We start from the raw sequence: 10,772 nt of genomic DNA, 5'->3' as shown, positions 1-10,772 counted from the left end.
CTTTAAGCACTGCAACTTTACGTTTTTATGATTTATGTTTTATTTAAATGATCCAATTTAATTATTTATTTATTTATTTATGTATTTTTTTTGCCCACCCATCTCCCTGCATGTATCCCTCCACCATGAACAGGATTAAAAAAAAAACAAAAACAGAAAAATAAAAACACACACTTTGTACCTAAAAGCTGGTTTAAGTCTTAAGATCTAGCACTGAATGGCTATATATATATATATATATATATATATATATATAATATTACACACACACACACGCCACATGGTTATGAATACACTATTATTACACTACTAATAATTCTGTGAGGGATATTTTAGAAGCATTAAATTTTGGACAAATTATGGACAAATTGAGCCATTAGAGGCATGCTGTACAAAGTCAGGGCCTGGGTCTAGATGTTTATCCAGTGTTTTACACACTGCGCTAAATCTCCTTAATCAGGACTAATCACGCTTTTTGTTTTATGACCTCTGGAGTTGGGCAGTGTCTTACAAATCATAATGATATCCACCATATATCCAGAAAAGCCATTTATCCCTATAGCAGTTTAAGAGGCTAAAAATAATCCATTTTAAATTGCATGGTTCAGTCCTGATCAGCGTGGACTAATCCCTGATGTGTCTTTGTCCCTCAGTGGACAGTAGTAGTGGAGATAATCTGCATTAATAATGTTCACCATAAAAGGTGTATTTACTCATTCTGTGCATGTTCCCTTCCAGATGACAAAGCCCAGCAGTCTCGGATGAAGGAGGGCACGTCACGAAATGAGGCCAGTGTAAGTGAAAGGGAACCGCGAGCCTGTAGTTGGCTGTAGAGTGACCGGAGTATGTTTATGGTCTGTAATTGGAGTTACTATCATTTTTGGACTTTCCTATTGTTGGTGATCGGTTTATTAATAACTTGGGTGCTTTCATAACGATGCTGAAACGTTGTATTGTGCAGCCCTGCTTTTTATGCCTGTCCTAGTTGTCTGGCCTATTCCTCCATTCTGTCCCTGCAGGCGTCGTCTCAGGAGTCCGGTGGAAACGGTAGAGAGGAAACGGTGTATTCCCCATTAACGAAAATTAAAGATGAGCCCATCGACGAGGGCTACGATAAAGCCCTGATTCCACAGTCCGACATCAGCCGTGTTAAGGAGGAGCTTGAGAACGGGGATCATGAGGTGAGCTTCATCTTCACTGTTACAGAACCTCTCTGAGTTGGTATTTAAATGAGATGGGCAGCGGACCTTTTTAAACTGTGTTTAAAAATCAATAAATAATAAAACATTGTTGCTGAAATTAGAGATGAATTGCTCCCCAATACTACAATACTATTAAATAGAAATAGTATGCTTTAAATGACTAAATTAATGTCATATTTATTTATATACAGACAGGATGAATTACTTTTATGATTTAAAAAAACTTTAAAATTACATTATTTAATCATCTGGATGATTGAAGATGGAGGTGATCTAACTAAACTCACACACCTGAAGAAACGTCTTTAATCATCATTTATAAAATAGAATTAATAGAGATTTTGTAGAAAAAATTAAAACCCCTTCACATTTATTACTCCTTCAAATGTGTAGAATCAGACTCAGAAGATCAGCTGCAGAAAGGTAAAGGTAAAGGTGCACGTATTTGTCACTGTACAGCGAAATGTGTCCTCCGCATTTAACCCATCTGGTAGTGAACACACACTCACACACACACATGTGTTAGGGGCAGTGAGTACACACACACACCCAGAGCGGTGGGCAGCCAACTCCAGCGCCCGGGGAGCAGAGAGGGTAAAGGGCCTTGCTCAAGGGCCCAACAGTGGCAGCTTGCCGAGCCCGGGAATCGAACCCACAACCCTGTTATCGACAGCCCGGAGCTCTAACCGCTGAGCCACCACTGCCCCAGATCAGAACATGGCTGGAGAGGATTATTCTGGAGGAGTCTGGAGTCTGATTTAAACCTCAGACGTTTAGTCTGGTCTGATCTTGATGGTTGAAGCTGGTGGTGAAGAAGATCACCATCATGGCCAGATCCAGAGAGCTCTCTGAGGCCTTCAGGAAGGAGGGTGGAGATGCAGAGTGATGAGAGTCTGGGAAGGGGTTTATCTGAGCTTAATCTCAGAACAGTTAGAGATCCTTTTTTTCTCGCAGGAAAATTAAATTTCTTTTAATTTAATAATAATAATTAATAGTGGTGGTATTAATAGTGGCAGATAGTTAAGAGTCCGTTTAGGTTTGAACATGGTCATTAGACAGGTAGCAGTGGTAGGAGGGTGTGCCGCTGGTCTGGTATGGGTGGTGGTGGGTGGGGGGGCCTGATGGTTGGACGGGTAGGTGGCAGCTGGTCTGACGCAGGTAGAGGGGACCTCAGCAGGCAGTCTTTCAGCAGGTCGGGCTGGGTGGCCATTTACTCTGAGAAGGTAAAGAGAGAGAGAGTTAGTACTGAGTGTTTTTATTGTTAGTGTTGATGTTTATCATATAATCTATTGGGATTTCTGTTTGAGTAATATAATATATAAAGAGGTTTCACTCTTAATGAAAGGTCATGCTTCTATCCCCCTGTGTACTTTCGTTTCAGTCGGCACCCCCTCCAGATGAACTGAGGATCAGCTCTGTGTTCTCTGTTAGAGGAGCCACTGATGCCATGTCTGGTGAGTGGACTGCCATGTTCAGCGAAATGTGTGCTCTGCATTTAACCCATTTGTGGTAGTAAACACACACACTAGAGTACTAGGGGCAGTGAGTACACACACACACCCAGAGCAAATTTCATGACTAATGCACCAATAGAAATTCTCCAAAATTCTTACTTCGACTTCCATTAATGGTTTAAAAAGGCTTACATACATTTGTCCCTGATTTTATTTTTTAATTATGTGAATCATTTACCTCCTACAAAATGATCATGACCGTCCCAATCTGCTTTCTTCTCCACAGCTTCTGTTGCAGCCTCCCAGCCGCCTCCATTCCCTACAATAAGCCAGGTAACCTCAGCCATTAAAGCTCCTCTCATGGTCCTGCCGGCCCAGCCGCAACCTCACCTCCAAGCCAAGCCTTTGGCCCAGATTCAGCTCCAGCTCCAACCTCAGCTCCAATCCCAGCTCCAGCCTCAGCTCCAGCTTCAGCCTCAGCCCCAGCCCCCACCGCCTCCCCAGCTCCAGCCGCCTGCTGCGTCCATACGGATTTGCTGCTCGGGCTGCTCCAAGGTCCTGCAGAAAGGCCAAACGGCGTTCCAGAGGAAAGGCTCCAACCAGCTCTTCTGCTCCACTGTCTGTCTGACTGGCTTCACCCTGCCGCCGACCATCAGTATTGCCCCAAAGAAAACCTGCCACCTCTGCCTCAAGTGAGTCGCCTGCCTGAATCCTCTTCCTCAGGTAGAAGTGAGTGGAGATACGAGGGTTTAAAAGACTTCTATAGAAGCTGAAGTATCAACTGAAGCTTTTTACTCCAGTAAAAGTGTAAAAGTACTGGTTTCAGAACGACTTCAAGTAGAAAAGTAAAAGTAATGGAAGGAAGACAGGCCAAAAGCTTAGGCCATGCCACAGGGGTCTATAGTGCACTTACTTATGTTTTCCTTTTAAGGTGGCAATACATCAACACAAAAATTAAAATATTAAATAATCAACATAGGAAAGATTACAGTGATTACAGATTCTGAATGACTGTTTAGATTCATCTTTGCCTGATTGCCCAGCCCTAGTGTCAGCTGTTCCAAGCCTGAGCTGGGCAATATAATGATATTTTATCGTATCGTGATACACAGTAAGCTTCTCTAATCATATGGAGGAGACTGTTAGTGTAATAAACACTGATCAGCTGCAGGTTTCATTACTAACAGAGTAATTAGACTGAAGGGTTCATTAGATGAAGAGCAGCAGATGTTGAGTAGAAATCACTGGATTCAGTACAGGAGAGGATCTGAACAGTAGATTATAAGATATGATACTGATGTGTTTAGTCTGTGATTAAATATATTGTGATAAATATTGATACAGTATTTTTACCACATCGCTCAGCCCTATCATATACATATTTCCATGAAAATAACTATTTATATTTCATGTTTGGTCTAAATTCTCTTTTAATTTGTATGTATTTGTCCTACTCTTCCTAAGGGTGATTGGGAATCCGAAGGACTTGATAACCGTTCCGGTGGATTCTATGAACACCTTGAAGGAGTTCTGTAGTCAGGCCTGCCTGACCATCTACAAATCCAGGGTTGAGGGATTAAATGAAGATGACATTGTAAGATGCAGTATGTGCAGAAAACCCAGTGAGGTAAGCCCTTTCACCTTCCATATTTAGGGAGGGGGGGATAGCTACCTCTGTGGGAATTGACCCCTGCAGACTGGGGGGTTTGGGGTACAGGTAATATCCAGTATTAGACCCCTCTAATCTTAGACTCTACTAAATACAGAAGTCAGTCTGGAGACACAGTCCTTCACACACTCTGCACACTCAGTCCTCTCAGAAGTGGAGGGTCTTCAGTCTGGGTTTGAGGACAGCGAGCGCTGGACTCTGCTGTTCAGACACCCAGGGGAAGTTTGGTCCACCACTTTGGTGCCAGGACATGACTGACTCTCCAAAGGCACTGCAGGGGACTGCCTAGTGCCACCCTGTGGCCAAATCTAAAAAAACCCAAAAACAATAGGTTTACAGAGCCAGATAATGGGTTTATTAGCCCCCCTTTATTCAGATATGAAGGATATTGTGTTTTAAACAACAGAAATTAACCCCCTTCCCCCCCCTTTCATTTCTCTTCCCTCCTTTCTCAGATCCAGCACGAGGTTAATCACCAGGGTGTTCTTCACAAGCTCTGCAGTGACGAATGTTTCTCTCGTTTCCGCTCGTCCAGACGTCTGTCTATGAGCTGCTGTGAGAGTTGTGGGAACTGCACAATAACGGGAAACTACCACCTGGTCCAGCTCGAGGATGCTGTTAAAAAGTTCTGCAGCCCCGTCTGCATCAGCACCTACAAGCAGGTCTGCCGAGAGTCCATCCTTGCAGTGGTTCATTGTAATGAGGTTCTCCACTTTACTGCTCCTGTAATGCTGAAAGCTTCACCGTTGGGCGGATAGGAGGACACTGCCAGGACTACTCAGCTTTACAATTCTTCAATAATAACTGAAGCACTGCTATGGATTCATTCAGCTTTCAATCTAAAATATTATGGTTGTTAATTTCATATATAAAATATTCATGTATTAGTTTACAATATGTATACGGTACAGTATAAGGTACTTTCCTTATTAGCATTATTAGTAGTATTTAATATATTTATTACATTTTGTTTTCTGTATGTGTGGCTTATGTTCAGATGGCTCAAAACCATTACATTAAAAATATTAGTTCGCAAAGATAGGACTAGAAATACAGAAATATACCAAGTAAATGGACTGAAATGAAAGATGTACAGGAAAATGCAGAACAGGAATGTGCAGAAACTAAATATATTCAATATACAAATACTAAATACACATAACTATAGATATGAAATGTCCAGAATTATGCTAAATATTCATAACTAAATATATTGAATATGCTGAATTATGCTAACTGTGCATAACTAAATATATGAAATATACAGACAACTACTAAATATACATAACTATATATATATAGATATAGATATATGAAATGTCCAGAATTATGCTAAATATTAATAACTAAATATGTTAAATATGCTGAATTATGATAAATATACATGACTAAATACACAAAATAGACAAATACTACAGATACATCAAATATATTAGATATACAGTACTACTTTTGTTAAACGGTAAGGTGTACTAAATATGCAGTGCTAAAGATACAGAAATATGCAAAAGTAAATATTAAATTTACAGAACTATGCTGAATATTAAAAACTAAATGTATTAAATGTCATAAATATAGACAACAAAATGTATTTAATATGCAGAATTCTACTGAATATGCAGAAGATACAGAAACATACTAAATGTACAAAACTAAATATATTACATTTATAGAACTATACTAAATACACAACGATACTAAATGTACGGAATGAAATATACAAAATATACTGAACAAAATATGCTATTTAGAAATATTCAAAACATTCAGAACTAGAAGCAGAAATGCAAGGAATATCAGAAACGGAAAGAGCAAAATATGCAACATATGCGGTATAAATATGCCAAATATACAGAAACAAGAGGGCTTATGTAGGGTTTATGTAACTCGACTATACAATGCATAAAAAGTATTGGACAAAGATGCATTTGGAAAAACATCTATATACACAAAATATGCAGATAAAATGATAGAATAGAGAATATGGTAAAAATAATGAATTACAAGGTGCCGAGTTGCAGTGTGAGAAGCGTCAGACTGTAAACGGCATCAGCAGGAAGGTGACTGTGGAGGGGTGTAAATCAGCGCTGATGCTTATGCGTGTGTGTGTGTGTGTGTGTGTGTGTGTGTGTGTGTGTGTTGTATCCTACAGAAAAGCGGTAAGCGGGTTCACTGCCCCTTCTGTCAGGAGTTCAAATCTGTGGACCAGATGCTGGAGGGAACGAACGCACAGGGAGTCATCGAGTTCTTCTGCTCCTCGAGATGTGTAACCAACAGCCAGGCGTCTCGCACGCTCTCAGGTACGTTTACACCTCACTCTTTATTCACACTCCGTGCTGTACGTAACTAACTGCTACAGCTCTGAGGCTTTGGCTCTGTCCTCCAGCACGTTTGGGTTGGGGTTGCAGTGTGGAACAGCTATAATTGTAGGGTGTTTTATCTATATTGAGTGAAGCATGTAGAAGTCGCACCACAATGGGGTTCAATATTATTGATCAAGGACGAATATCAATACGGTCACAGTGTCCCAGTTTTGTACATTTGAGTATTTATTATTATTAATGCATCCTAAGAAATAATCCCAACAGGTCATTATTTAGAATTGGTGGAATAAACAGAATACATCCTCTGTGAGACCGCCTGTTCGCATTCACCGTTCGGCCATAACTTTAGAACCACTGTCAGGCAAAATGTAGGGATGCATTGATCTGATATTAGGATCGAATATCAGCCCTGATATTAACCAAATTTGCTGGATTGGGTATCGGATAATTAGGCCGATCCGTTGAACCGATCCTTTTACTTTAATTGGTTGGTGTGAGCCTGACCTGTATGTTCTGGATGCTGCTTGTATGTTTGACCAAGTTGCTTATTTATTCTCAGGTTCAGCTGCTAGATTTTATTTTGAATGAATGCTTACGCGAAAAATGTAAATTATTGTTTGTGTGTAAGACAAAGTAAAGCTAATTATTTTAGTTAATTATTATAATTATAATAATTATATATATATAATATATATTATAATAATAATTTTTTTTTTATTATGTTGTTGTTATTAGTTTTGGCAGATGCATTTTATTTATTTTAATGCATTTAAAAAAAATCTTTACTCCTGTTTTTTTTATTTTGAATTTGAATGCTGTGTCAAGGTCCTGTACCTTTGTTTATTTTAGTGACAAATAAATAGCAATTAAGTTAATTTATATCTGTGTTATTTTGTTATTTTGTTTTACAAAGGTAATAAAGTAATGTTTAAGTCAATCCTGATGCCTTAAGTCTCTCCCACATGGTGAGGTATACAGTTTTTTAATTCAGCAATGGTATCGGATTTGTATCGGATATCAACCGATATTCAAAGTTTACGTATCGGTATCAGTATCGGAATTGAAAAAGCCGGATCGGTGCATCCCTAGTGAAATTGTCCAAAAAAAAAAACTTGATTATCTTCAGCTGCAGTGGCTCCCATCAAGGGATGCATTTATCAGGCAGCGAGTGAACAGTCAGGTCTTGAAGATGATAAAGGAGCTGAAGCAGGAAAAATGGACAAGCGTAAGAATCCGAGACACTCTGATAAGAACCAAACTGTGAGGTTCTAGACAATGACTGGGTCATCAGAACGTCTCCAGAACATCAGCAAGCAGGTCTTGTGGGGTGTTAATCCCAGTATGCAGTGGTCAGTACCTACCAAAAGTTGTGCAAGTAGGGACAACCAGGGAACCATCATCAGGGTCATGGGTGTCATTGATGCTCATCGATGCCCCGCCCACCTCACAACTTGCTGGATGTAAAGGATCTGCTGCTGATGTTAGTCCTGGTGACAGATCCCACAGCTTCAGGACACCTTCAGGGGTCTTGTGGAGTCCATGCCTCGAATGGTCAGATCTGTTGTGGTTGCCCAAGGGGAACCTACTCAATATTGGGCAGATGATGTAAATGTTGTGGCTGATGGGCAGGGAGATGAACTGTGTGTGAACGTCTTTAGATAAGATTGGATTATTTGGGGGGAATTTGAATGACATGCAGTGCATTGCAACACCTCACACTAGAATATGGATCATACTGCAGCAATTTCCCCCCCCCTAATAATCCATCGGTCTTCATTGAGATCTGTTGAAGGTGCTGACCCAGCTACATTGTTATTTTTTTCAGTGTTGAATTATGATCAGTTACTTTATATAGTTAGACCAACATTTAATCAATGCACTCATTATTTAAAAAATAAAAAAATAATAGTAATTCACTTTTGAGTTTGTTTTAGATGACCACTGGTAAAACCAACAATGTGGTTGGTGTGGCGCAACAGATAAAACCAGTAGCTGCCGGTGAGCTGTTGCACCAAGTGGGACCGAACCAGGGTTCGACTCGTATTGGTGGACTGGGACTGGGAATCGAACCCTGGTTCGGTTGGGCAAGACTCATAACACTACATTGGCCCACCTCTGTAATACGAGTAACCTTGTAAGTCGCTCAGAACTCGTAAGAGCGTCAGCTAAATGCTGTAAATGTAACCTGATATGCAACATGGCCATGAATTAATAAAGTAAATGTTTTTGGGAGATTTCAGAACCAAAGCAACCTAAACTATTAATTTTGAGAGCAAATATGTCTGTATATTTAAATGAATGAGTGCATGCATATTCGTACTAATAGCCTTTGTGTTGTGTGTTTTTTATATATGTATGTATGTGTATGTGTGTGTGTGTGTGTGTGTGTGTGTGTATAATTTTTATTTTATTTTATTTTTTATTTGTTTTAATACAGGTGCCTCGTTCCCGTGCACAAACTGCCAGAAGTTAGCTATCCCTCAGTATCACCTGGCTATGCCTGATGGATCCATCCGGAACTTCTGCTCATATGAGTGTGTTGGCAGATTCCAGGTATTTCTCAAAGATATGTGTGTTTGTGTGTGTGTGTGTGTGTGCTCCACATGCCATTGCGTCAGTCCCCATATTTAAGCACACAAATGTAAAGCTTGAATGAAAGTTCGATATTAGTCATGGTGTTAGTCTTTGCAGTCTCCGTCAATAATAGATAGATAGATACTTTATTGATCCTGAAGGAAATTTAGCAGCCAGTAGCCAGTAATACAAACAATAAATAAATAAATGTATTAAAAATGACCATTTGAGGAGATGACTATAAAAAGGTGTAAAGGTATTTGTCACTGTACAGTGTACAATGTGTCCTCCGCATTTAACCCATCTGGTAGTGAACACACACTCTCACACACACGTTAGGGGCAGTGAGTACACACACACACCCAGAGCGGTGGGCAGCCAACTCCAGCGCCCGGGGAGCAGAGAGGGTAAAGGCCTTGCTCAAGGGCCCAACAGTGGCAGCTTGACGAGCCCGGGAATCGAACCCACAACCCTGTTATCGATAACCCGGCGCTCTAACCGCTGAGCCACTACTGCCCCCAAGTAATCGTAATGTCCAGGAGTGCGGATGTATGGTAAAGTGTAAATAGTGCAGATGATTAAACCTCTAATTAAACATAAGAGACTTAGTCCTCATCCGTCCTCCTCTCCAATAAAAAGAGCTGAAGATGATGTCTGATGGCTCTCGGAACAAAGGATCTCCTGAGTCTGTCTGTAGAGCAGCTGGGACAGCAGCCTGCTACTGAACTTTGACTCCTTTGGTCCATAATGATAGTGTGCAGTGAGTGACCATCATCATCATCCATGACAGAGAGCAGTTTGTGCAGAGTCCAGCTCCACACCAACCACTGACCCAGCACGCCTGTCCAGTCTTTACTGCTCAGCCCTGTCTTTACTAGCCTGATCCCAATTCTCTGCATCAAGGATATAAAAATGTATTTTTTGGCCCCGAGCTGAAATTAGTGATCTTCAATATGGACGAACCCAAATTGCAGTCAGAATGTGGTTGTTTTCTCAAAATGATTACATGCTAAACATTTAAAAATGGGTGTAAATATACTTGGGTGGGCGTCCTCATACCTGGGCGCACCGCCAGAGTATAGCCCGTGTGTGTGAAACACTGTACCTTTAATTCATCAGAACACCCACAGAAAGGCTCATATTCTCACAGCAGATCGTAAAACATTTGGTGATTTGTTTATGGTCTTACTTTCATCATTCAGGCCCCGTCAATACCGCCGAAGGCCTGTGAGGCCACAAGTATTGAGGCTTAATTTAAAAATAGCAGAATATCTTGAAATTGCTCAGATCCAATACCTGGTATCAGGATCAGAATAGGGTAAAAAAAAAAAAACACTGATTTTGTTTGTTTATTTTTATTTATTTTAGTCATTTTGTTAATGCATACGATCACATCTGATGATGCATAATATCTAGAAGACTATACCAAAGGTTCTTCTGAAAAGCTTTAAAATCTGCTGATCTGCTCAATAAATCACTGATATTAGAATAAACACTAATAATAACACTCCTACAGAAAGTGGTGGAGGTTCTCCATCTCTGTGTTCAT

The 10,772-nt window shown here is 40.3% G+C and overlaps 1 protein-coding gene across 2 annotated transcripts in view; it reads left to right on the top strand.

The window, feature by feature from the left end:
• LOC140563997 (zinc finger MYM-type protein 4) overlaps positions 1-10,772 on the top strand; it is a 38,271-nt gene that overhangs the window by 6,933 nt on the left and 20,566 nt on the right. For both annotated transcript variants that reach the window (XM_072688988.1, XM_072688987.1), the window contains exons 4-11: positions 739-794; positions 1,020-1,181; positions 2,584-2,656; positions 2,943-3,348; positions 4,121-4,283; positions 4,781-4,987; positions 6,478-6,625; positions 9,087-9,202. In XM_072688988.1, the coding sequence (XP_072545089.1) occupies positions 739-794; positions 1,020-1,181; positions 2,584-2,656; positions 2,943-3,348; positions 4,121-4,283; positions 4,781-4,987; positions 6,478-6,625; positions 9,087-9,202 (1,331 nt within the window). The remainder of the gene's footprint in view (positions 1-738; positions 795-1,019; positions 1,182-2,583; positions 2,657-2,942; positions 3,349-4,120; positions 4,284-4,780; positions 4,988-6,477; positions 6,626-9,086; positions 9,203-10,772) is intronic.

The sequence above is a fragment of the Salminus brasiliensis genome, chromosome 10 (genome assembly GCF_030463535.1).
Source record: "Salminus brasiliensis chromosome 10, fSalBra1.hap2, whole genome shotgun sequence".
NCBI classification, from domain to species: domain Eukaryota; kingdom Metazoa; phylum Chordata; class Actinopteri; order Characiformes; family Bryconidae; genus Salminus; species Salminus brasiliensis.
Note: the sequence above shows the minus strand (reverse complement) of the source record. Positions and strands in the feature narration are given on the sequence as shown.